Here is a 27,640-nt window from a genome sequence, read left to right on the forward strand (position 1 = left end):
AATAAAGCAAATACTTAGTTTAAAATTGTTTGGTTGCCTAACTCTTTGGGACTACAGTATCTACATATTTGAATGGTTGGAATATTGATTGACGTCTGTACAGTAACATGGTTGTATGTAACATGTACGTCCTTTTATACTAATAAAATCAGACCTTGCCTAAGCGACGGATTCTTGAAAAGGGACGTTTCATTGCTATAATGCAAAGTACAACATTAGGCTGCCGCACAAAGACCTGGAATTGATGCAGCATGAGTTTGTGGGGCCTAAGACATGTTCTTATGGAGCCCTTTTTAAAGCATTGACCTTCTCCTGGGGGCAGCTTGGAAGACATTTCCCTGAGTTCGTCACTATACCTATGAACACCAATGCGGTTGAATAACCTCTAGTTTTGTCTTCCGCCAAAGGCACCCTATACCTTTCCATGGTGCTAGAAAAGCCAGCCTTGAATACGCGCACCTAGAGGACGCTTGAATAACCATGTTAGTTCTGGCTATGTCTTTGAAAACTGACTCCAAAAAGGAGCTAAATTGCTCAAAATAAGGATATGACACAAAACACCCCAAGGAAGAAGAAACCTTGCTCAAATTGGAAACCCAGCAGATAAGTCATCCTGGTGAACGGGAAGCTGGTGGAAGGCCTACCCGATGTTATTATTTTAGTAGGAGGACACAATTGCACTTGACTTTAGTCCAAGTTCTTTTTAGATGGCTCTTTGATAACATTGGCAGGGTCCCTAAGATAACAAATTCAAATGCCAGCAAGGAAGCCTCAGCTTCTGACATCCTTTCCTGGTCGGTAAATTCAGTTCCTTTTCATTTGGTCACCTGGTAATTTTAAAGTCCGAAATAACAATAGTGTAGTACAAAGCACTATATAATAATTATTATATTAAGGCTGAAATGGCAAGAAAGAGACTAGTTGTAGTTATGGCACATTAAAACACATGCACCTGCAAGTTTCCCTATAGATGATACTAGCTCAGTGACCGCTCCTCATATAACACCCAAATGTGCTCCAAATATGAGTAGTTACCTCACGTTCACAACATGCCCATATTCTGTTGCTGCCTTCACCATAGAAGAACAAGCTTCCTGTTCTTCTCCTTGGCAGCCTTAATGCACTTAACTCATCCGCTTTCTGCACAGATGCCCTGTGGCCTCCACGTGGGCCTAGCAGGCAGACTATAAGAATGCAGGTACTCTGCGGCCCCCCTATACCTTTGTAACTGATCCACGAACACGATCCTCGTTTTAGCAAGTACTGGGACAAGGCCATCAAACTAGTTAGGGAACTATGCAAGCAAAGCTACATCTTACTGACCCACTTAATTTCTTTCAACAAGGATTGCAAAATAGTTTTAGCGTAGGCCGTTTCTGGAGCAGGGGTATGAAATCTGCTTCCACATAGGAGCAGAAAGAGCAACCGGGGCGTCACATTTGGCATGCAAAGGGGGTATCTGCTAGGGTGCTATTGTGCTATATAAAACTTTATAAATAAATAGCTCCTAGTCAGAAAATTACAACCTGATCATTAAAATGGAACATTATATGATCCGGTTCTAGTACGACCATGCCTTTATCCATTGTTGTTCGACACTTTGCACCACAGGTTGGTCCACTTTTCCATGTGCATGATTGAACCTTTAGCACGTGCCTGGTGTGAAAGCTCGTGTACAAGTTTCGAGTGTCCACCAGCGGATGGAAGTTAGATGAGTGTGGAAATCTCCAAAAGAGCATCTGGAAGGCAATCACGCATACTGTAGTAGCTAAAGCAGGCGTACTCAATCCTAGACTTTGCTTGGCTCTCTATCTTTTGAGTTAACCAATAGTTCACTCAGATTCTCAGCATCGGAACTTTGCTGTTGTTTTTTTAACTAGGAAAAAAACAAAACTTTAATAAGTAGACGGCGAGTGCTTGCATACAGAATAGCTGATCTGCCTATGCCTAAGAACATAGCTGTATCGGCTGACTGACAGTTCAACATTTCTCACTAACAACAAGGTTTACTTGCTCTTTTTTTAACTTGTATTTCAATCATTTTTGTTTGATTCTTTCAAAACCTATTGACATTGTCTTGTGTTTTTTCACTCGCTGCCATATTTTTTGTGTATACATTTATTTTTTGCCCACTTTTTCTTCATGCAGAAGGATGTTGGTTTTCCTTTTGAGAAGTTTTTCTTTTATGGGAAGAAAGTCAAACAAGGGCTCGTACGAAACCTGTTCCTTCCTGACACCTGCAGTGCCAAATATCCCATAAATATTTTGAAGAATAATGAAAGATTGGTATTGAAATCCTCTCTTCGATAATGAACTTCCCAAGTCCCACTCTGAGTCTTCTTCTGGTTGTTTTCAGTTTGCAGAAGGCCCCAGGGGAGCTGCTGCCTTCACCTCAGAGCTTTCTGAGACTATTATGTATCATTTAAGTAGACATCTGGAAAATGACATAAGAGATGGTCATTGTGCAATTTCTTTCACTTATCATTAACGTTCATTGGCATTGCTTAATACGCATCACGATTCAACACATTAAAACCATCTGAGTGTTCATCATAGAGGAAGGCATCAGAGCCTTAAACATTAAGAAGATGTTAGACCTGTCAGCCCTAGGGTGGTCTTTCCCTATTTTTTTCGCCCTTGCCTCATTTTTCCCACCTACTTTTTGTTGGCCTTAGGACTCTGGGCACCCTCCCATTGCTAATCAATGCCAGGGTGCAGGTGCTCTCTTCCCCTAACATGGCTGCCACTGACCCCTGCTACTGCAGCATGGTCTTTTTAGGCGCACTCTAGTAGCCAGGAGCTGGCTGGGACCCTTAAACAATGTTGCAATACCAGCCTGCCAGCCTGCCCATAGCTAGAATGAGGGAAGCTCCTGGAACCTTCCAGAACAGGGGAGGTGACACCAACTGCCACTGCCAACTGACGCTATATAAGGAAAGGGAGGGAAACTTTCTAGTCAGTTGGGGCATCACTGGCTTGGGGGACCCACGCAGGAGATTTTGGCGGGAGGGCCTAGTCAGGGACTTATGCACTGGGAGTGACCGGATTTAGGTGCTGCCTCTTCAGTCTTTCTCTTTGGGGAACTCTAAAGAGAGGAAATTAAACACACTCTCTGTCCCCCAAATCATCCGTGCATTATTTAATGCACGCTCTTTGTGCAAACACAACACTGAAATTCATGAGCTTATTACCTCATACTGCCTTGGCTGCCTTTTTGTTACGGAAACCTGGGGCTCGGAGGTCTCAGGCCCTGATTTGGAAGCCGCTATTCCTTCAGGCTATGCTATATCTCTAGAAGATTGTCCTGGTCGCAGAGGAGGCAGCCTAGCGATCTTTTGTAAGTACTCCATTAATTGTACTCTTGAGGCATTGACGCTGCATGGATCAGAAGCCACGGAGGGAATGTTTTTTACATTGAAAAGTGCTGCTATTCCAGTTTTGACAGGGCTCTTAATTTCTCACCCTCTGGGCCCGCAAATTAACTTCCTTGAAGCTTGTCTCTAAGCATTCGAGCCCTTTCTAGTCCATCAACAGTTTGCGGCAAGCACTTGCCACTTTTAATTTTCACTTGGTAGTTCTATGCCACATGGACTCTTTATACTTAGTAGAATCTATGCAGAATTTTGTTTTTTCTCAGGTGGTGAAAGCCCCTACTCATTTAGTGGGGCCCACTTCAGATGGTATCTTCTCTAATTCTCCCACCCTGACATGTAATGAAACCATCCCCCTTAGTTGTGTGGATCATTCAATGTGAGATGCCCCACACTGCCATCTATGGGGGTGGGACCGGGACTGTTTAAACCTAAGAAAATTCATGGTAAGAATTGGAGTAGAATTACATCAGGGCTCAACTCGGTTCATAGCCCTGAAGGTACCTTGCCTGCACTCTCGGCTGCAGGATTTCAAAACTGGCTATGGGCTGCCCTTGACATTGTTGCCCCCTGACAAGTGAGTGTTGTACTAGGTCCAAACCGTCTGCACCCTGGTTGTATTATCAAAAGTAAACTGCCGCAAATTTGTCGGAGACCAGAACAGAAATGGCCACTGAATCACAACCCTGTGGATAAAACAAAAACTCTTTAGAGTTGTTAAAGAATTTGTCTCTACTATCCACTCCCGGCCGTACTGATCCTTCGCAAGATTTTTGCGATTGAGTGGTCACTTACTTCAGAGACAATTCTTAAGATCGACTCTGATTTTTCTCCACCTGTTGAACCCAGTTTTTTATGGAATCATAGTCCATCTCCACTGAGCCCTCCAAGCTATCTGCCTTCCCTCCTATTTCCAAGCAGAAAACCAAGGAGATTCTCATGAGCCTTAGATCATTGTCCTCGGTGGACCCCTGTCCACCTAAAATTCTGCAACTGGCACCTGATTGCGTTACCAAAACTTTACAGTGTGTACTAAATCATTCCTTTGATTCTGGGGACTTTTCCTCAACGTTGGCAGGAGGGTACTGTAATCCCTCTTCAAAAAAAGCCTAACGTTGACCCTGATGATATGAAGAACTTTCGTCCTATCTCATTTCTGCCTACACCTTCCAGAATCCTAGCGAATTACCTTAAGCAGGAATTAGTGAAGCTCATTGAGACATGTGACATGCTGGACCCTTCACAAAATGGCTTAAGAAGTAGTCGCAGCACAGAAACTGCACTGGTGGATGCTATGAAGAATATCAGGCTCCGGTGGATCAGGATGGGGTGGTTGTCTTTGGGCTGCTAGTGCGCCTGGTTCAATGCCTTCATCAGTCAGCTGTCAGATGGAAAGTTCTCAATCTCTGCCATTCCTTTCTCACCAACAGATTGCAGGTTGTCAGTTCTGAGGGCTTTAAAGCTAAGGCCTATAGCCTTCCCTGCGGGGTCCCTCAGGGGTCTTCATTGTGCTCACTCTGTTAAATCTATTAGTCACTCAACTAATACATTCATGCCGTTTTCAAGCACTGTCATATGCCGGTGACACAGAGATTATTATATCCAACTCCGACTTGTCCTCAGTAGCTATCAAGTTTAATCTCTGCATGACCAAGATTAACATATGGATGAAAAGACATTTTCTTAAACTGAACACGGAAAACACTGAGGTGCTGCTGTTTGGTACACAAGAATCAATCTGGTCCTGTTGCTGGTGACCTGTTAAGTGGCCAAAAATCTTGGAGCTTATTCGTATCGCGAATACCTACTTTCACATAATCAGGACTTTTTAGGAAGGTCTTTCCTTTTATTCCAGTTGAATTGCGTCACTCGGTGGCCACTGGTTTAGTCTCCTCCAGACTTGATTACTGCAATGCCCTCTATCTGAATATTAATGCCTCCTCACTTAACAAGCTACAAGTGGTGCAAAATGCGGCTGCGTGCCTTATTCTTAACACTCCCAAACATATGTCTGTCAGAGATGGCATTAGAGTGCTGCATTGACTTCGTGTGAAGGAGCACATTGTTTTTAAGGCTATTTGCCTAGTCTTCCTCTCTCTCCATCACAAAGGGTCCAAACATGTCTCCTCCCTCCTCAGCTGGTACACTCCAGGCAGGTTACTTAGCTCCTCTTCAGCTACAAAAGTCTCCTTTTCCAGGTTCCGGAAAGTCAGATGGGGTGGCCTTTCCATCCCCGGGGCTGCTGCCAAGTTAAGGAATTCCCTGCCGGCGCACATTGCTAGACTTGAGTCCTTCGCCGCATTCAAGAAATCATTAAAAACTTTTCTCATCACAAGTTCTCAGGATTTTCTGTGCTTAGGAGCTCTGATTTTCGGTCATAGCGCTTAGATACCCTCATGTTTATTGTGCTTTATAAATTCATTTTTGATTTTATTTTCTTTTTTGCATTTTGTGTAATTATGCATTATTTTTTTGTAAACTTTATGAAATGCTGCCTAATTGCACAAATTTAAATTGCAAGAATTTCACACATCCTAAAAGATGCTGATGCTAAGGAGGAACAACTGTATTTATCATTAGAACTATGTTTTAAATCTATTAAACAATGACTTCCCTAAGCATTCATAACATGATTTGTAACCAGCTTTACTTTAATCTTATATTTATGGCCTAATATTCACATTAAGGGCACTATCACGATGTCCTTCGAACAAGCATCCGACCAACATTGTAGCTGGAATGGAACCGCCCAACTATTAGTCGACGGTTCCATCTGCAGTATCAGAATCCTCCATTTTTCTATTGCAGCTTGTGTGGTGGCTGGAAAAGGGCCACAGCACAAGCTGCAATAGAAAACCAGCATTGGCATAGCCAATAGGTCTTACCTTTGGGACCTTATAAGTGTTTAGCCATGCAACAGTTGATGATGTTGCACCAAGGATATTGTGCTGCATAACATAACTAAATACTTATATGGTCCCAAATGCAAAACCTATTAGCTATGCCAGCTTTTTTCTTTTTTTGCCTTGCGCCATGCACATACCAGACACCATAGTGCAAAGCTATCTGCTTGAGCCTAGCATGGCTTCTGTACTAGTGGTTGCATGGGACTGACCAGGTACCATCCATGGGATGCCCCATTGATGCAAAGTATTGCAAACCACTACTTGAAATACTTTGAGCAACTTTCCAAAGGAGGGGGGAAAAATGTAGCTAGAAAGCATTTCCCAGAATACATAGTCCCGGTCTGCATGACTTTTGGGGATTTTTGCCTGGCACAAAGTGTTGATAAAACCGGCCCTTAGTGTGTTTTAATAGCACTTGAACTAGATTTGTACATTGTTTCTTTATTAGATCCATTATGCCCTTATAACCTAATTTTCATGTTTCTAGGTGCGACTAGGAGAAAGTACGCTTATTGGGACTTTTTGCACCAGCGTTTGCATAGACGATCAGTGCAAAAGCATGGCACAGATCAACATGGGCAGAAAAGAACTGTTTGGGGAGTTTATTTTGAACCATTTTTAACTGGTATGCCGTTATATATAGATGTCATGGTAAAATTCACGTCATCTGCCCGCTTAGTTTGTAATCACAATGAAAAACGAGTTTGACCTATTGGCATTGTAAATGACAATGGCTTTTATTTATGTTTCAAAAACCAAAACATAAATAAAAGGCAATGTCATTTAAAATAAAAATAGCTCAAACTGATGGTTTTAGGAAAATAGCCACGTGGCCTCCTGCGTTTTTTCACTCATTCTCACTGACCCAATATGTCTCGCAACACTGTGTTGTGAGTTCCCTGACAGATTGCCCCCATGATTTCGGATGTTGCTCACCATAGAATGCGAGGCTCCAGAGTCTTGAACTGCACGAGAAGAAAGATGGCAGCAACAGCTCCCAATTGGCCATAGGTCACCTGGTTCCAATACAAAACGAGACCTATTGGCTATGCCAATGCTTGTTTCCTCTCGCTTTGGTGCGTTTAGTCTTAAAAAATATCCTCGACTGGATTAGCTACTCACGCCTGACATGGGTCCACTTTAAACCTCACTTGCACCACCAGGTGCCCACCCACTATACATCTATCTGCATTTCGTGTTTTACTTTACCGTCCACCTCTAATGTGCAGGCACCAGTGGTACCAATGTGCTCACCTACCTGGGATCCCACCAACAGTGGATGTGGTACACCTGCATGCAAAGGGGTAGATGTGATTGTTGGTCTGTGTCCGTGGGTACCTGAATGTTTGTGGCTGTGTGCTTGTGTGTCTGTATGTTTACAGGACAGCAAAAAAAAGTCACACTTTGCGAATGACTACGTTAGTGCTGGTTAAACTTTGATTTTGTAGAGCGGGCTGTATGCCGATTTTAAGTTGCCTCCCAGCACTTATCCAGTGGATGTAAAACCGTGAAAACTTGTTCTTTTGGGGCAAAGAGAGATTGGAACGCTTTGCCACACTTAAAAGGCGCCCTGAGGGCCTGGGTGGTACAGCTATGCGCAGCTGGCACATGAAGCAAAATGCCCCATCTCTCTTTCAGGTTGAAACACAGACTGTCACCCAGATTCACAAGAAACCTGATGCACCGGTGACCGGACAGCGGCCTTGATGGCCCTTGAAAGTGGGCCCGTCACTGCGATCAACTGGGTGAATGTGAGCACTCACACTGCGTGTTCAACCACCATGCATCTGTGGATGCCCTCAGGCACATCTAGGAGCAGCTGTGCGCTCCGGAGCTCTAATGGTGTGTGAAGAAAACTTTCACAAGCGCCCTCAAAGATGTAAAATAGCACTGTAAACAACGAGGAGCATTCCTCTCATTGTCTGGAGTCACAAGGTGATGAGCATTCGTGCTGGTTTTCAGGATGAGTTGTTTATGCAGGAGGTTACTCATGAGTTAAATCATTTACCCAGACAAGTGAGTGCGCCCTCCCAGCAGTAAGTGCAAAAATCTGAGTGCGCCTGGAGCCAGCGAGCTGCCCTGCAAATCCTCGGCAACTACAAAGGTTTTTACAAACTGTCAACCAATATAGCACATGCGTTAGAAATGGGGTGTCTATCAAGGCCCCAGTGATAAAAATGGTTGCCACCCCAAGTTGACGAGTTAAGTATGTATGCATGTCTGTGGCATATAACTCAGACACTCTGTTCATCACCACCCCCTTTTGTAAATCGATTTTGGCCACTATAGGTGTGGCAGGGTATACTCAGACATGAGTCCCTTTCTCACTGCTCCATCAGGATTCAAGCAAGCCGGGCCGAAGAGGCTGAAATGCCAGAAACCGGTCCCCGGTAGCTTGTCTCCTTTCTGGTAAAGAATTGGCTTGGTAGTTTAGTCTGCCCTGTTCCCATGATGCACTGGGCCAGGGACAGACTGATTTGCATATAGCCAGGTTCTGAGCTGGGATGGGGCAGTGAGATAAATAACGGTGATGGATCAAGCCCTGATCTTTGGACTGGGTAAGAGTGGTCTGCTCAATTCAGACACTCTGTTCATCACCACCCCCTTTTGTAAATCGATTTTGGCCACTATAGGTGTGGCAGGGTATACTCAGACATGAGTCCCTTTCTCACTGCTCCATCAGGATTCAAGCAAGCCGGGCCGAAGAGGCTGAAATGCCAGAAACCGGTCCCCGGTAGCTTGTCTCCTTTCTGGTAAAGAATTGGCTTGGTAGTTTAGTCTGCCCTGTTCCCATGATGCACTGGGCCAGGGACAGACTGATTTGCATATAGCCAGGTTCTGAGCTGGGATGGGGCAGTGAGATAAATAACGGTGATGGATCAAGCCCTGATCTTTGGACTGGGTAAGAGTGGTCTGCTCAATTCAGACACTCTGTTCATCACCACCCCCTTTTGTAAATCGATTTTGGCCACTATAGGTGTGGCAGGGTATACTCAGACATGAGTCCCTTTCTCACTGCTCCATCAGGATTCAAGCAAGCCGGGCCGAAGAGGCTGAAATGCCAGAAACCGGTCCCCGGTAGCTTGTCTCCTTTCTGGTAAAGAATTGGCTTGGTAGTTTAGTCTGCCCTGTTCCCATGATGCACTGGGCCAGGGACAGACTGATTTGCATATAGCCAGGTTCTGAGCTGGGATGGGGCAGTGAGATAAATAACGGTGATGGATCAAGCCCTGATCTTTGGACTGGGTAAGAGTGGTCTGCTCAATTCAGACACTCTGTTCATCACCACCCCCTTTTGTAAATCGATTTTGGCCACTATAGGTGTGGCAGGGTATACTCAGACATGAGTCCCTTTCTCACTGCTCCATCAGGATTCAAGCAAGCCGGGCCGAAGAGGCTGAAATGCCAGAAACCGGTCCCCGGTAGCTTGTCTCCTTTCTGGTAAAGAATTGGCTTGGTAGTTTAGTCTGCCCTGTTCCCATGATGCACTGGGCCAGGGACAGACTGATTTGCATATAGCCAGGTTCTGAGCTGGGATGGGGCAGTGAGATAAATAACGGTGATGGATCAAGCCCTGATCTTTGGACTGGGTAAGAGTGGTCTGCTCAATTCAGACACTCTGTTCATCACCACCCCCTTTTGTAAATCGATTTTGGCCACTATAGGTGTGGCAGGGTATACTCGGACATGAGTCCCTTTCTCACTGCTCCATCAGGATTCAAGCAAGCCGGGCCGAAGAGGCTGAAATGCCAGAAACCGGTCCCCGGTAGCTTGTCTCCTTTCTGGTAAAGAATTGGCTTGGTAGTTTAGTCTGCCCTGTTCCCATGATGCACTGGGCCAGGGACAGACTGATTTGCATATAGCCAGGTTCTGAGCTGGGATGGGGCAGTGAGATAAATAACGGTGATGGATCAAGCCCTGATCTTTGGACTGGGTAAGAGTGGTCTGCTCAATTCAGACACTCTGTTCATCACCACCCCCTTTTGTAAATCGATTTTGGCCACTATAGGTGTGGCAGGGTATACTCAGACATGAGTCCCTTTCTCACTGCTCCATCAGGATTCAAGCAAGCCGGGCCGAAGAGGCTGAAATGCCAGAAACCGGTCCCCGGTAGCTTGTCTCCTTTCTGGTAAAGAATTGGCTTGGTAGTTTAGTCTGCCCTGTTCCCATGATGCACTGGGCCAGGGACAGACTGATTTGCATATAGCCAGGTTCTGAGCTGGGATGGGGCAGTGAGATAAATAACGGTGATGGATCAAGCCCTGATCTTTGGACTGGGTAAGAGTGGTCTGCTCAATTCAGACACTCTGTTCATCACCACCCCCTTTTGTAAATCGATTGTGGCATATAACAAGCATTTAAATATGTCCCCAGGCCTCCGTTAAGAAAATTGTGGGTCTGAACAAATCTCACTTGGTGCAGACGGACGCAATGAACCAAGGGGGAGGAGAGAGGTGTTAGGAGAGAGGAGCCGACTCATGGGCGGTTGAGCGGGGCAGGCAACGCCACTGTGGGTTAACAGCGGCGCAGCTTCAGAGCTCAGTCCAGAGCCCCAGAGAGACCGAGTGCACAAGAAAATAAAAAATAATATTTAAAGGTAAAGTGCGAAATCGCACGCATAAAGAAACGAGACGCACAGGTACTCGCCTTTGACGGAGACTGCAGCCAGGACAAAGAGCGGCAGCATCTGGCAAACAACGCCCATGGTGATCCGAGGGGTTGTGAAGCACTGCCCTCCCTCAGCAGGAGCCGGTGCAGGCAGGCTCTGTCCCTGGGACAGCCCAGGCACGCGAGGGGAGGGGGAGCCCGCAGGGCGTGCCACTAAATCAGCCTCCGCGTCAGGCACCAGCGCACAGCTGACGAAGCCCCGCGCGGGGGATGTCCAAGGTGATCACTGATGTCTACTCCTCACAGATGCACCCAGGACACCCCCCCCCCCCCCTCGCCCCCCAACTCACCGCCACCAGTAATTCTCCTGCAAAGGGGAGGGGGGTCTTATCAGCGAGAAACCGCGAGCAGGGAGGAATCAGACAACGGGCGAGAACCACTGATCCGTTGGCACGTGCTGGGCCTCGAAGTGAGATTCCATTGTTGGAGTGAGCCAGCGGCACCATGTGTTTGTAAGTTAATTGCAAACATATGGTGGCGCTCGCTCCCACAAGTAAATCTCCTCACATGCACGCGTCGCCATTGAAGGTAATGGAACACGTGCAAGTGTTTGGCTGAAAAGCCAAAGCGATTTCTATTAGTTTTTCCTACGCAACGCATGCACGTTGCGTAGGCAAGACCTAAAAAGGATGTTTTCAAACCTCCCTGCACCATGTGGCAGGCACCATCTGTGCCTGCCACATAATACATGGGATGTTTAGGAGGACAGGCCCCATAGCGGATGGCTGGGGGGGAGGGTTCCCTGCCCCCAAAATCACGTTCTGCCTGGCTTTTCATGGCGAATGGACTGCCTTGAAAGGGCAGGCGTAAAGCGACATCGTAATACCAACAGCGTAGCCGAGGCTGGCTCTGTTGTCCTTTTGGAATTACAATTCCGCCCGCAGCCCTGACAGACTCTGTGAGTCTGTCTGATGCAGAGCAGAATTCCCCCTCAGATTACCTTTCGACCGCCAGCCTCATAATAAGGTGGTCAGACTGAAAACTATGATGTAGGGCCGAAAGCCTCAGACAAGCTGTCGGATGGCTTCCTGCTGAAATCATAAAGGCCTAAGTGTTCAAAAGTAGCTCTGCTAATAATGTAATGACACATTTTCTGGTTACTCAGCCCCTCCACATTTCATCTTTTTCTCTCTCATGACTTAACCTGTTTTCTTTTTTCGTATAATATTATCAATTGACCGTAAAAGTTATTGAAATATAAGCTTGTTGTAAATTTGCTACTTACTCATTTATAATTTAGGTTACTATATTTTATAATATTTCTCAAAGAAATTGTATTTAGAATAATTTGTATTGTTATTCTTGATTCATAGTTTTAATTATTTATGTTTTAATATGTCAGCAATTTTCGTTTTTTAAGTAGAGATCATGATTTTTGCCTGCACCAAGAAATGTTTCACATGAAATGTGTTGTTCCTATACAATATTAAATGCAAGAGAGAAGTCTGACTTATGGTTTAACTGTTTCGAAATAAATAACACATATGTTAATTATGTTGTTTTGTTTAGCACAAGTGTAGTCCTCGCTATTCAGAAGACTTTGTACTGCGGCTAGAAACTGAATTGGTGCAGGCCCGATTGAAAGAGGCTGAGTCTCACTGTGCAATGAAAGAAATTCAGGATAAAATTCTGGACATGGAAAAGGTACTTCTGCATTTAAAGCTATCAAAAAAATCCAGATAACTAAAGAAAATCATGTATTTTTTAAAGCTTTTTTATTTGCCTTTTTCTGTACTTTTTACATCAGTAACAAAAAGCAGAAACAGTACTGTTCATTACATAATCTCATCATCCAAGGTCCGTCCTCATTTGCCCATAACGTAGTATGCTATACATGTGGACCTGCTCACATACTTAGGGCCTGATTTATTTTAGCTGATGGGGTACTCCATCACAAACGATATCCTGACAGCCGAAATATATATCCCATAGGATATTATGGGATTTATATTTCGTTAAGAGGGACATCCATCCGCCGAAATCTAAATCACGTTCTTAATTACAAACCCGCCTCCCCCTCCCAGCTAGACAACCAACACCACTGTATCCAAGCTCATGTCAACTTCTATTGAAACCTCCTAAAAATGAAATGTTGCAGCACAATCAATATCACCTAGAAAAGAACATTACCTTCCTTCTTGCTGCCCCAAATTCCCTAGCACCTCCATCAAATGTCCCCATTTAGCCTGAAAGTTATCCTCAAAGATTAAATATTTCCGCTCCACTTTGCTGGCGAGGTGCTCCATCACTAACACGTCCCCTAATCTTTAGTACTGCAGTGACAGCATTAGCGTTTTGTTTTTCTTACAGTACAAGCGAATGGTTATTTTGCCACTCCCAGACAGTGTAAGATCACTTGCTAAACCCGTTGTCCCAAACAAATACACCCCAGACTCCGTATCACATCCACTGGATCTTGAGACAGTGGATAGTCGAGGATCCTCTGCAACACCTCTAAGACCTCAGTGCAGAATGGCACAATTTTAGGATATTTCCAGCATATATGTAAAGTTGTACCTTGGACATCGCACCCTCATCAGCAGTGAGGGATCCTCCCTGGACACATCTTAATCAATCTCACTGGGGTACAATATCACCCATAAATCAATTTATGATGGAACTCATTGAGCTTTTATGTAAATTGTGTCTTAGCAGTGTCCCTTGCTGTTGTGATATTTCCTTATTTTTTTTAAATTAAATCTATAGCTCTTTCCTCTCCTGCCTTTGAGACCATATTACCCCCTCTTGCAGTGTATATAGTACTGTATGTAGTAATGTATATATGTTGGTCCCCCTGATTCTTTCTATTTGTTGACACCCTTTCAAAAAAAAATATTTCCCTAGTTGTTTCTTACTTATTTTCTCAATGCAGCACCATATTCCACACAGTCTCACTCCAGTTATGTTAAAATCCATATTGCATTGACCGAAGGAGCAGATGTTCTCTTTAAAATCGTGTTTTTAATGAAATTATTTCAGAACATAGCTGCTATTCTTTCTTTAAAACAATCTTAAGTGGTACTTGAAATTTTTCTGCAAAGTATATTGACATAAAATGTAACTATTTTATTTATGTTTTTTGTCCAATCATTTTTCCTTTATAACATGTAATTTAGTTACTTTAGAAGTCTTTTTCGTAATCACTTTACCTTTTAGTTCTATCTAAGCACCTGTAATCGGAGCTCTCGTTTTTATCAGATTCTATTGAGATAAGAGGTGTGAGGAATATTCCGGAGTTCCTTTCTTGTGATATTTCAACAGCTGTCTTGTTAACTTGATTTTTTATTCTAAAACTCAACTAACTGCATACATAAATGTGAACTATGTAGTACATTTCTCAAAGGATTTTAGTACCTCACTTTTAAAATTAAACCACAGCCCTTTGACACATTGTGAGTTCAAGGCAGAATAATTTTCACTAGTGCAGGATTTTAATAATGTTTGGTCCTTTCATATCAACAGTCATTTAATTAATTTATATCTAAGAGCCTCCCCAACTTTTCACACAAAATAGTGGGCCAATGTTTTCTGCTGGTGAAATAAAAAAAGATTTTGCCTTTGCAACCTCCAACATACAATGCAAGAAAGCATAGCAAAACATATTTTGATGAATACTTTTGATCTCCCCTTAGTGACCGGATCAGGACACTTTTCCAGCAGTTGCCCCTGCATGTCAATAGATGGTGCCCTCAAACCCTTTAGCAACCTCACGTCCCCTCCGGAAAAGAAGGCGAAGAGCTGTAATATAGGTGTCAATCCGGAGGTCTGACTTCCTTTTTTATCCTCCCTTTCATTTTGATCCGGAGCTCTGCTTCTGAATATTTGTTGGTTTTATTGCCCTCCAAGTTGATTTTGCTGGCAGTGTGCTAGGAATGTCTCCCATAAAATCTATAGGCTTCAAGCTGTGCTATGCCTGCAGAAAGCAGTTGTCACTCACATACCCACATGACATCCGTCCTTTGAGTCGAAGACAAAGGATCACTGATGCTTCTGAAGGCCACCAGGGACCGGGTGACAAACCTTCACGCTGCAAAACATGAAGAGCAGGCTGCTCATATTCCGAATCATGGGCCCCGTTCCCAGACAAATCTGGGTCTTGTCCAAAGTTAAATTTCAACCCAAAAGTAAGAAGTCCAGCCAGGGTGTCCATCCCCCATGGTTCACGCACTTTGCACTCAAATGCACCAGTCATCTCATTCTGACCCCATTCTACAGTTTGAGGCGGCTCTGTAGCAGATAGATTCCTTCATGGCAGCAATGCTGCAGATCATCTTGATTATTTCCAGTCCTCCTGGAGCACCTTCGGGCCCCAGGGATCCATTGGGGTCCCCAGTAAGACTTCTGCCTGCGGAGCCTTCTCTGGTGCTAACTGACTCCTTTAATTCTCTGCTGCCAGCATCAGGCCATGCCTCCATGTATTTGTTGAAGGCCACAGCAGTCCCAATTGGCCAACCTTGGTGCCAGTCTTGATCTGGAGCCCAGCTCAGCTAGATCTCAGCTGATGTCACGCTATGAGATTACTAACTGACTCATGTAGTGAAAGTTTCCATGGCAGTGCCTCTGCGTATGTACTGGCGCCTTCAGTATCTAGGCTTTGTTTGACTGAGACTCAGATGTACCAAATTGTTATGATGACTCGCGTGGTTGGGATTGTTGGATTTGGGGGTCTCCAGTTGGCAAAGGTGGGTACTTGTGACAAATAGGGACCCTCTCCTCTAGTCAGGACAAGGGGGTTACACTCCTAGAATAATCCCTTCTCACCCTCTAGGTTGATTGGCGCAAGCAGTCAAGGTTTATTTCAGAGGCGTTGTAAGTTAAGCAGTTGTGACCACATACAGTAACCCAGTGACAACCCTACAAATGGACACCACACAGGTTTTATATAAAAAATAAGTAGACTTTATATAGAGTTACCAGAAGACCATAAACGACAAAAATACACTTTAAATGGTAGATTTAGGCTTAGTTCAGTTCAGTTCTTAGATGCGACACTCTGCGTCAATGTACCTTAAGTTGCTTTGCGCTTCGACGACAAGCAACGTCGCAGCGATGGGAAATGCGGCAAAGTTCAGATACAAAGAAATAAAGACGTGAAGATCTTCCAGATGCGGCACGCTTCTCGGGGATGCGAGATGTTCTCGGTTCGATGCGTTGACTGCAGCAGCGACCCCCTTACGATGCAACGACAACAGCTCCAGCGGCGATGCTCTTCTCCCACGATGCGTGAAGCTTCCGCTCGATGTGACAACTACAGCGGCGACATCCAAGATGCGACGGCAGCAGCTCGGACGGCGGGGTGCTTCTCAGGGATGCGAGCTGCTCTTGGTCGATGTGGTGCAATGCGACAACTACAGCGGCGACACCCTCCTTCAGAATTGCGACGTCGGCGACACGCTTTCTCTTAATTGCGGCACGCTTCTCTCCGATGCGGTGCCGTGTGGCAGTTTCAGCAGCGACACCCTCCTTCGGAGTTGCGACGGCAGGCACAGCGACACGCTTTTTCTCGATGAGTCGCGCTTCCTTCTCCTTGCGACAAGCAGTCCCAAAACAGCAGCAGGCACTTCTAGAGAACGCTGGGGAGCTGGGGGGTGAAGTCTGTTGTCCCTGAGACTTCAGCAGGAGGCAAGCTCTTTTCCAAGCCCTTGGAGATTTCTACCATGTTCTCTGAGACAGTTAGGATTATAAAATCTAATAACTCTTATCAGCCCATTCTGGCCTATGGAGGACAGATAGCCTTGCAATAGTGAAAAACGAAAATGGGTGTAATTCACTATGAGGACATGCCACACAAATCAGGGCTTGTCCTACCTTATACTTACAATGCACCCTGCCCTTGAGCCTACCATAGGGGTGCCTGATATGAAGAAAATGGAAGGTTTAGGGACTGGCAAGTGGGTGCACTTGTCCAGTCAGTATGACAGTACCAGACTGCACGGAGGCTCTGCAATGGCAGACCTTAAACACATTTTACAAGGCTGCTTCTGTGGGTGGCACAGCCAGTGCTGCAGGCCCACCAGCAGCATGTGGATTTACACGACCTGGGCACACTCAGTACACTAGACTAGGGTCTGACAGGTAAACCAAATAGCCAAACCTGGAACCACTGATTAGTACATCAATTTACAATAGGGAGCACTTGCACTGTGGTCCTGAATAGCAGTGGCACAGTGCCTAAAGCATCTAACACCAGCAAAAATACATGAGGCAACAGCAACAATGGAAGGAGACCCACGCCAATGGTGCCAGGTCTAACAGGGATGATGAGCAAGGTATTGACTATTTCCTGTTCCTCACTAAACTGATGACCAACTTTTTCTGGACCTCCAGAATTCAAGTGGTTTTGATATCTTGCTAGAAATGGAATTGGACTTCCTATTTAGGCTGTCAGCCAGGAGAGTGCCTGTTTTTTCTGTGGTGGTTCTAATGACAGTGGAGGTTTTGAAACTACAACTGCCTACTGTGGAAATCAGACCTAAGTTTCTAGCTTACATTTTGCAGTCTCTCCCTTCATCTTTAAAACCTTTACAGCCTTTCAGTGAAGGTATGACGGACACTGTTAGACGGACCGGGAGGGTCGGCCGAGATTACGGGGAGAGGTCTCCAGGGAGAGCCGTCTCCAACGACTGTACAGGTAAGTAACTTCCCCCCCACAGACGGACACCACACAAGATTGAAGGTTAACGAGACTTTATATGCAATTCTTAGGTTACGTCGTTATGATACAAGGAGGTCTGGACTCAGGGGTCCCCTCGGTTCTGATCTCTGGTTGAGGAGAAAGGGTAGCGGGACAGTCTTAGTTACCAATGAGTTAAATAGCTCTCAATCCTCGAGCTCGGCGTGGTTGCTGATCGGGCCGTGGAGGAGCCAAGCAGGTCCCGAGATGGATGAAGGATGGTCGACGGGCCGTGGAGAAGCCAAGCAGGTCCCGATGAAGATGATGGTTACAACGGTCCGCGGCCTCGCCAGCAGATCCGGACGACGGTGAAGAATGAAGGTTACGACGGCTGTGGCAGCGCCAACAGGCAGGACGATGGTGCACAGGACAGAGCTACGGCAGCGCCAGTAGTCCGTCCAGGATGAGTTCCTCTTACGTCTCTCGACTCCAAGATACAACTGACTTCCTGCTCTGGAGCTGCCCCAGTTATAGGGCTGGCGTGCTTTGATGTCCGGACCCTCGCACTTGGAGGTCGGGAGGTCCGGGATGAGGGAGTCCAGACACCCAGCAGGGGGGTGGAGCCAGCGCCCGGGGAGGCGATGGGCGAGCGGCACTGGGCGGGGGGAGAGCCATCGGCACCTCTTTCTCCCATTGACTTGCCAAGTAGCCCGCTCACCTCCTGGGTGGAGGGTGGTGCCGGATTGTCTGAGGCTGGGCTAGGCCCAGGGTTGAGGTCGATCGGGGGCCAGGCGGCCTCGTGGCGAGGTGTCCAAGATGGCGGCCCGGGCTGGGTGCATGGGCCGGCAGTGGATCGGACCCACGAGGTTATCATGTTCGAGGGCAGGGGTCCCTGAGGGGACGCAGGGCGTGCAATGGTGGTGTGTGGTGCTTGCGTGACTGGGCTCGGGCCTGGTCGAGCCGGGGGAGAGCGGCCCGTCATGTGGCCTGTCCAACATGCGTCCCCCCCAGCTGAAGGCGGGGAGAGTTACCCATCCTCTTGGGGACTCTCTTCGTCGAGGCGGAAAAACCGGGACAGGCCATCGGCGTTGGCGTGGTCGGACCCAGGCCGGTGTTCGACTGTGAAGTCCATACCTTGTAAGGAGATGGACCAGCGTAGTAATTTTGGGTTTTCCCCCCGCATATGCATCAACCACTGCAGGGGTCGGTGGTCAGTCTGCACCCGAAAGTGGGTGCCAAAAAGGTAGGGCCGGAGCTTCTTGAGGGCCCATACCACAGCGAAGGCTTCCCTCTCTATGGTGCTCCAGCGTTGTTCCCGGGGTAGGAGTCTCCGGCTGATGAAGGCCACCGGTTGATCGAGGCCTTCGGTGTTCACTTGGGACAGGACCGCCCCAATGCCCTGGTCGGAGGCGTCCGTCTGGACGACGAACTCCCGGCTGTAGTCTGGGGCCTGGAGCACAGGAGCGGAACACATGGCGGCCTTTAACTGTTCGAACGCCGCTTGACACTCTGGGGTCCAGTTCACCTTCTTGGGCTGATTTTTTGACGTGAGTTCGGTGAGAGGCCCCACGATGGTACCATAGTCTTTCACGAACCTTCGGTAGTAGCCCGTGAGGCCCAGGAAGGCTCGCACCTCAGTTTGAGTGATAGGGGGTTGCCAGTTCTGGATGGCGGCAATTTTCAGCTGTAGGGGGGCCACTAGGCCGCTTCCCACCTGGTGTCCGAGGTAGGTCACCGACCCTTGTCCAATTTGGCATTTGCTGGCCTTGATCGTGAGGCCAGCTCGCTGAAGGGCTTGCAGCACTGCTTGGAGGTGGTGGAGGTGCTCGGTCCAATGGTGGCTGTACACAGCGATGTCGTCCAGGTAGGCGGCGCTGAACTCTTCGAGCCCCGCCAGGACCTGATTGACGAGCCGTTGGAACGTCGCTGGGGCATTCTTCATGCCGAAGGGCATGACCGTAAAGTGATAGTGGCCATCGGGGGTGGAGAAGGCAGAGCGTTCTTGTGCTCGGGGTGTGAGGCCGATCTGCCAATAACCTGCCGTCAGGTCGAAGATGCTGAGGTAGCGGGCAGCGCCCATTCGGTCGACCAGTTCATCTGCCCGGGGGATGGGGTGTGCGTCCGTTCTGGTGACTTCATTCAGGCCCCGGTAGTCGACACAGAACCGGAGTTCTGGTGTGGTCCCGGGGGCGGCTGCTTTGGGGACCAGTACGACCGGGCTGGCCCATGGACTGTCTGAGGGCTCGATGACCCCGAGCGTGAGCATCTTAGCTACTTCCGCCTGGATGCAGGCCCGTACCCGATCAGGTACGCGGTAGGCCCGGTGGCGGATAGGAGGGCTGTCTCCGGTGTCCACATCGTGCACACACCAGGAAGTGACACCCGGGGTGAGGGAGAACAGACTGGCGAACCGTGATAGGAGGGCTTGGCACTCTTGCCGTTGTTCTCTGGTGAGGGTCTCCGAGAGTCGGACCCCATCCACGGAGCCGTCTTGCTCCTGGGTCCGCAAGAGGTCAGGGAGAGGCTCGGAGTCGTCTTCAACCCCATTGTCTGTGGCCATCAAGAGGCTGAGTTCTGTTCGTGCAAAGTGGGGTTTCAGTCTGTTGGTGTGGAGGACTCGGAGCGGATTCCGGGCGGACTCCATATCGATCAGATAGGTGGCAGGACCCTTGCGCTCGATTACCTTGAAGGGTCCCGTCCATTTGTCTTGGAGAGCGCACGGTTCTGTGGGGGACATTACCCAGACCTGTTGCCCCGGCTCGAATTCAATGGATGAGGCGTTCTGGTCATACCATTTCTTCATGTCCTCTTGACTGGCCTCTAGGTTGGCTTTTGCTAGGTCTCTGAACCGCCGGGACTGGTTGCGGAGGGTGAGGAGGTACCGGAAGACATCTGGAGGACTCTTGGCCGGAGGCATCTCCCAGCCTTCTTTGATCAGGCTGAGTGGCCCCCGTACTGGGTGCCCATAGAGCAGCTCGAAGGGGCTGAAGCCTAGGGACTTCTGTGGGACCTCCCGGTAGGCGAAGAGGAGGCACGGCAGCAGCACGTCCCACTGGCGACGGAGGGGCTCTTCCAATCCCCTGATCATCCCTTTTAGCGTGCGATTGAACCGCTCAACAAGTCCGTTTCCTTGGGGGTGATAGGGGGTCGTGAAGCGGTAGGTGACCCCACACTGTTGCCAGAGGGACTTCATATATTTAGAAATAAAGTTCGTGCCTCTGTCACTGACGACTTCCCGGGGGAACCCCACACGGGAGAAGATCCCCATCAGGGCCCGGCCGACCACTGGGGCTGTCACGGTCCGGAGAGGAATAGCCTCAGGGTAGCGGGTGGCGTGGTCCACTAGTACCAGGATGAAGCGATGGCCTTGTCTTGTACGCGGGTCCAGGGGTCCCACAATGTCTATCCCGACCCTCTCAAATGGGGTTGTGACTACTGGAAAGGGTTGCAGGGGAGCCTTTAATTTGCGGCCGCTCTTCCCACTGGCTTGGCACGTGGGGCAAGATCGGCAATGCTGGTGCACATCGTTTCTCATTTTGGGCCAGAAGAAGTGGGTCACTAGGCGGCTGTAGGTTTTATCCTGTCCCAGGTGCCCTGCCAGGGGGGCATCGTGGGCCAGGTTTAGCAGGAAGTCTCTAAAGCGGAGGGGCACCACTAGTACTCGGTTGGCCCCCAGCTCGGCGATTCGTTGCTCGCTGTACAATAGATCATTGTCCCAGTAGACCCAATGAGTTCCGGAGGTATCCCCGGCGCTTTGGGCGAGCGCTTGTTGTCGGAGTCCCTCAAGGGAGGGACAGGTCTTCTGTTCCTGACGAAATTGTTCTTGTGTGGGTCCCCCTTCTTGAGCCCACTGATCAAGATTAGCGAGGTCGGAAGGTTGAGCAAGTTCGAGGGGGATGCCATGGTCGGGGGTCTCGGCGGGGGCGACCGGAGGCGGTGGCGCCGGCCATTCGGGTTCTTCCGGGTGATGGTTGGCACGGGCGGCCATGGACCGGGTGGTGACGCACGCCCAGTCTGGGACGCCCAACATCCCCAAGTGTTCTTTTCGCTCCACGGCTGCCCACGGGGAGCTTTCCAGGTCATTTCCGAGGAGGCATTCCACGGGGGCGTCGTCTCGGACCGTTACCTTCAACATGCCGGAGACCCCTCCCCACTCAAAGGGGACGCAGGCCATCCGACACAGACTTTCCGAGTTGTCGGCTGATCGCACAGGGCAGAGAACGTTCGGTAGATATTGTTCTGGGGTCACCAGATGACAGCGGACGGCTGTCACACTGGCCCCGGTGTCTCGAAGGGCTTCGGCCCGTTGTCCATTGATGCTCACCCATTGGCTGTACTTCTGGGTGTTAGCGGGTAGGGGGACCCGCGGGACCATGTCTCTTCCCCCTAAGCACGCGAGAGTCATGGCGGCTGGCTCCCACTCTTGATACTCTTGCTCGCCTGTTTCTTGTTCCTCGGAGATCTGTTCTTCCCCTAGTGCCGCGGCGGCCACCTGGCGGGGTCTTGGACTCTGATACTGCGGGCAGCTTGGGTCGTTTGCATAGTGGCCGACTCGTTGGCATCGGTGACATGTAACATTGGCTCTGTATCCCGGTCGCGCCGGGGTGCTGCCCCGGTTGGCCGGGGGGGTGGTGCTGGTAGCGGGGGCGGCCGGAGTATTGTCTCTTCCTCGTCCTTGGCCCCCTCCTCCTCCTCTGGGTCGGTAGTGACCATTGTTGTTCCTGTTCTGCTCGTAGGACCCATTCCGGCCCACTCTGGTGATCTCCCACCGGTCAGCTTCGGCTGCGAGCTGCCGGGGATCGGTTAACTTGCTGTCGAGGAGGTGTTGGCGTAGTTCAATGAAGCAATTGTTGGACAGATGCTCCCATACCATCAGATTGAACAGCTGCTCGTAGGTCGTGACGTTGTTCCCTCTGATCCAGCCTTCGAAGGCTCGGCTAAAGTACGTTACATAGTCCACCCAAGTTGTACCTGGAATGCGTGTGCAGTCTCGGAACCTCTGACGGTACATCTCGGGCGTGAGGCCATAGCGGGTGAGGAGGGCCGCTTTCATATGGTCGTAGGAGGTCATCTGGTGGTCTGGGAGCTGTAACAGAGTATCGCGGCCCTCATTGAGGAATTTGCCCCATAGGCCGGCTCCCCAGTCGGCTCTATCGATCCGGTGCGCAGTCATCGCGATTTCATAGGCCTTAAACCATTGCTGGATGTCGTCTTCTCGAAAATATTCTCGGACCACATCCTTGGGGATGTGCACTTTTTTCTCCGCGGTCCCTGGGGTGGACGGTCTGTCGGGCACCCCTAACTCTTTATTTTGTTTGCGCAGGTTGATCTCGGCTAGGTTCCGTTCGTGCTCGTACGTTAGTCTTTTTTCCTCGAGCTCCCTTTGCCTCTGTTTCTCCTCTCTTTCTTCTCGGAGGCGAAGGTGCTCTAAGTTTATTTTTTGCTCGGCCAATTTGAGTTCTATGTCCATCTTGAGTCGGGCCATTTCGAGTTCGTGTAGTCGGGCTTTTTCTCTTTCTTGGATCTCGTCTTGCGAGAGACTGGTTCTTTGCCCCTCAGGGGCCGTGTTGGTATTTTTCGCGGTGCTTTGCTCAGGGGCTTCGACATCCCCGGTCTCTGCCCAAGATTCTAGGGCATGCTTAAAATCGTCCTTGGTCCTTAGTCCGGTGGTAGCGATACCTAGTTCGATGCAGAACTGCTTTAGTTCACGATGGCTGTATTCCTCTAGTTTTTCCATTTGGAACTTCTCAGTTGATCCGCTCTCTTTAGTCGACATTTGTTGTTCGTTGTGGGGTGAGCTACTCTCTGTACGTTATGCGGTGATTCGGATCGCGCCGCTGGCCACCAATGTTAGACGGACCGGGAGGGTCGGCCGAGATTACGGGGAGAGGTCTCCAGGGAGAGCCGTCTCCAACGACTGTACAGGTAAGTAACTTCCCCCCCACAGACGGACACCACACAAGATTGAAGGTTAACGAGACTTTATATGCAATTCTTAGGTTACGTCGTTATGATACAAGGAGGTCTGGACTCAGGGGTCCCCTCGGTTCTGATCTCTGGTTGAGGAGAAAGGGTAGCGGGACAGTCTTAGTTACCAATGAGTTAAATAGCTCTCAATCCTCGAGCTCGGCGTGGTTGCTGATCGGGCCGTGGAGGAGCCAAGCAGGTCCCGAGATGGATGAAGGATGGTCGACGGGCCGTGGAGAAGCCAAGCAGGTCCCGATGAAGATGATGGTTACAACGGTCCGCGGCCTCGCCAGCAGATCCGGACGACGGTGAAGAATGAAGGTTACGACGGCTGTGGCAGCGCCAACAGGCAGGACGATGGTGCACAGGACAGAGCTACGGCAGCGCCAGTAGTCCGTCCAGGATGAGTTCCTCTTACGTCTCTCGACTCCAAGATACAACTGACTTCCTGCTCTGGAGCTGCCCCAGTTATAGGGCTGGCGTGCTTTGATGTCCGGACCCTCGCACTTGGAGGTCGGGAGGTCCGGGATGAGGGAGTCCAGACACCCAGCAGGGGGGTGGAGCCAGCGCCCGGGGAGGCGATGGGCGAGCGGCACTGGGCGGGGGGAGAGCCATCGGCACCTCTTTCTCCCATTGACTTGCCAAGTAGCCCGCTCACCTCCTGGGTGGAGGGTGGTGCCGGATTGTCTGAGGCTGGGCTAGGCCCAGGGTTGAGGTCGATCGGGGGCCAGGCGGCCTCGTGGCGAGGTGTCCAAGATGGCGGCCCGGGCTGGGTGCATGGGCCGGCAGTGGATCGGACCCACGAGGTTATCATGTTCGAGGGCAGGGGTCCCTGAGGGGACGCAGGGCGTGCAATGGTGGTGTGTGGTGCTTGCGTGACTGGGCTCGGGCCTGGTCGAGCCGGGGGAGAGCGGCCCGTCATGTGGCCTGTCCAACAGACACTTTGACTGTGATCTGAACAAAGCCTTGCTCAGCAGCAGAGGTAGGTAGCAGATGTAGCAGACCTGCTCTGGGTTGACCAAACCTTTTTGACTCAACAGCCTCCACAGGAAGTGTTACAGGTGTCGCACAGCAAAGTGAATCCGAATGACTTTATCTCTGCTCCACCTGATAGAGAATCTAAATGCATTGACGTACTTGACAAGAAGGGGTTCTCTTTCAGCTTGGCTTTTGCATTTTGAATACAGTTTGCCTGCTAGACCGAAATATTCCTATACTCCTGCCCACTTGGACATGGTCAGCGTCATCTTGCCAGCCTTCCTCGAGAATTTTAAAATACTTTTGCCTAGATGATAGTAGATGGACAGAATGCAGTAAGGTACATGTTGTGGGCTGGATTGGACATCATTACTGTATAAGCTGTGCTATGGGCACTAATGTGGTCGTTTATCTCGCCACGTACAGACATCCCTCATGAACATGCCCTATGATAGCTCATGGGTGTTCTAAGAGGACCAGATTCGGCCTTTGCACTGTTTAAAGATAGCTGTGGTGCGGATGTCTCCTTGGGTTTTCTAGCTTTGTCCTGCCAGTTCCACCAAGAAAATTGGAAGATCGTGGGTTACTCTTGGGGTTTCCCTTTTAAACAGAGGCAGCCATCTCAGCCAATGCAATAGCCTGCCCAGCCCTTTTGATGCTCATTGGGATGTGGTGATGGTTGAACACAGACCAACACAGCATTATCAATCTTAGTCTTCCTCTTACCTTATTGCTGTTGCAACCAAACCACTCCCATTCCATCTTAGGTAGTGACTTTCAGCCAGTGGTGGGGGGCAGATTATGCTTTTACTTGCCAGCTGGTGCGTTATTACCTTAGACCTGTAGACTGTGCATGTGGGTGTATCAAGGTTGCACCTTTTCTTTTTTGTGAGACCCCCACCCCAGTTCTTTCTGTTTTCATCCAGACTTCTGCAGCACTTTCCTCCTCCTTGCCAGAGAAGTTCAGTCAATACTGGCCAAAGGGGCAATAGAGAGGATGCCTAAGGAGAGTGGCAGTGAGGGCTATTTTTGCTGTCTTCAGAAGACAAAAAAGATAGTGTGTGCAGGCGAATTTTGAATCTTCCGTTCTTGAATACATTCCTTCGGAAGGATAAATTGAAGATGCTGACATTGGCACTGTTCCTGTCTTTTCTAGACCCTAGAGACTGGATGGTGTCCTTATACGTGGCAGGCATTTACATGTTTCTGTTCTGCAGTCCCACAGGTGTTTCCTACAATCGTGATGGGGGAAGGAAAACTTTTAGTTGGCTGTTCTTCCTTATGGGCTCACTTCGGCCTTTCAATGTTGGATGAAGAACGCCATCCTGACATGCAGCATGCTGTTCTCCATACTGCACTGAGAGCTTGGGGTGGTGAGGGATGCATCAGCTCTAGGCTGGTGGTCCACCTTGGCGAGCTGGGGATAAGGCTCCCATCCCTGTTAAAAAGAGGCACCATATCAGCATTTTGGAACTGTCATTTGGCTGGCTTACAGAGGCTTTTTACCTACCTTCAGTGGCAGCCCCTTCCAGGTTCTTATGGACAACACGACCACTAGGTGGTACTGCAGCAAGCAGGGTGGTGTGGGCTTACTGGTGTTGTGCCAAGAAGCGGTAAGACTGTGACTCTGGCTGGACCTTCACAGGATCTTGGTGTTGGACATCTGGCAAGAAACCGGGACACCAGGTCGGACATGCTCAGCCTTTTAGCCGATTGTGAATGGAATCTGCAACTGCATGTAGTTCAAGGCATTTTCGCCCAGTGGGGCATTCCTTTGTTAGAATCTTTCACTACAGCTGAGAATGCAGACTGTCTAACTGTTTGCACTGTAGAGTTTCTGTCTCAAGGCTTCCTGGGAAACGTTTTCCACCTTCCATGGGGCTCTGTTCTCCTCGTATGTAATGACCTCCGTCACTTCTTCCCTGAGTCCTGAAGAAGGTCGGGAGAGAACATCCTGATAAGCCAGACTTTGCACAGAGAGTGTGACATTCTGAGCCTGTTGAGCCTCAGCGTTTGCCCTACGCTCGTTCTACCTCTTTGAGCTGGTTTGCTGTCCCAGCAAGAGGGCAGGATTCTTCAACTGAATCTCCACACCCTGCACTTGCATGAGTGAAGATTGAGTGGAAAAGGTTTAGTGGTTGATGTGAGAAGTTGGCCTGATATATAATGTTCACTATTCTAGTGAGCACTTTGTATCAGTCCTAACAACCCTGATGGTGATTGGTTGTAAGTCATTCTTATAGACCAGCTATCCTAGTAGCGTGGATACGAACAGTCTTCGGGCTAAACTCTAGAGGGCGTGTTAAGCCAGCTGTTATACCATCACATATACCCCTTGAACACCAAGTGAAAGGACACCACACAAGTGTTATGAAAATAAACAGTGTATTTATTTAGATCACAACAGCCCTGTACTCTTTATGAGGACAGGGTACTAAGCACACAACAAAACTCTTACGAAAATACTTTAAGTTGCACACTTTACACAAATGCCCGAGGGGCACGAAAAACCATATACTATGAAAGTGGAATGTGAAATTACTAGCAGGTAAGTACTGTACTAATAGGCTTTGGAATCGCTAGGACTACGTTACTGAACCTTCAGATTACTAGTAGGAGGCCTAGGGGACTCGGGTGCAGAGTGTGCACTCTCACGCGGGATGCGGGACAAAGTCTATGGGAGCTAGTAAAGGCAAAGTTAGTGTTCTCGGGCGAACCCGATAAGGTGGGTCGAAAACGACAGTGGATCTGGACCCTTGGATAGTGAGGCTATGCTGGGGCACCGAAATGCCGAAGTTACCTAGCCCAGGGGCTGCAGCTGCATAGGTCTGAAAAGACGTCGGGAATCCTCGTTGACGAACCAGGAGCCTGAAGAAAGAAGTTGCTGGTAGGCGACCAGTGAAGATTGTTCGAGTGATCCAAGCCTGGATCGAAGATGGATGACACCTGAAAGCAGAGGGGACCAAGTTCTTAATCACTAGCCAGTGATTGTGTGGGCACCAGGATGGCACCGGGCGAAGTCACCTCGACCAGGTGAGTGGGCGACGCTGGGCTCTGCAGTCTCACGGACCAGGAGGCGTTGTCGGCGACCAGGATGGAGGTGCGAGCTGTCCCACGATGGTTGATGCTGTCGACGT

General features: G+C 48.9%; 1 protein-coding gene across 5 annotated transcripts in view; it reads left to right on the forward strand.

Annotated features, from left to right (window-relative positions):
* EVI5 (ecotropic viral integration site 5) overlaps positions 1-27,640 on the forward strand; it is a 1,064,947-nt gene that overhangs the window by 583,566 nt on the left and 453,741 nt on the right. For all 5 annotated transcript variants that reach the window (XM_086953930.1, XM_086953933.1, XM_086953929.1 and 2 more), the window contains one exon: positions 12,455-12,589. In XM_086953930.1, the coding sequence (XP_086810056.1) occupies positions 12,455-12,589 (135 nt within the window). The remainder of the gene's footprint in view (positions 1-12,454; positions 12,590-27,640) is intronic.

Source organism: Lissotriton vulgaris, chromosome 1_1 (genome assembly GCF_964263255.1).
Source record: "Lissotriton vulgaris chromosome 1_1, aLisVul1.2, whole genome shotgun sequence".
NCBI lineage: Eukaryota > Metazoa > Chordata > Amphibia > Caudata > Salamandridae > Lissotriton > Lissotriton vulgaris.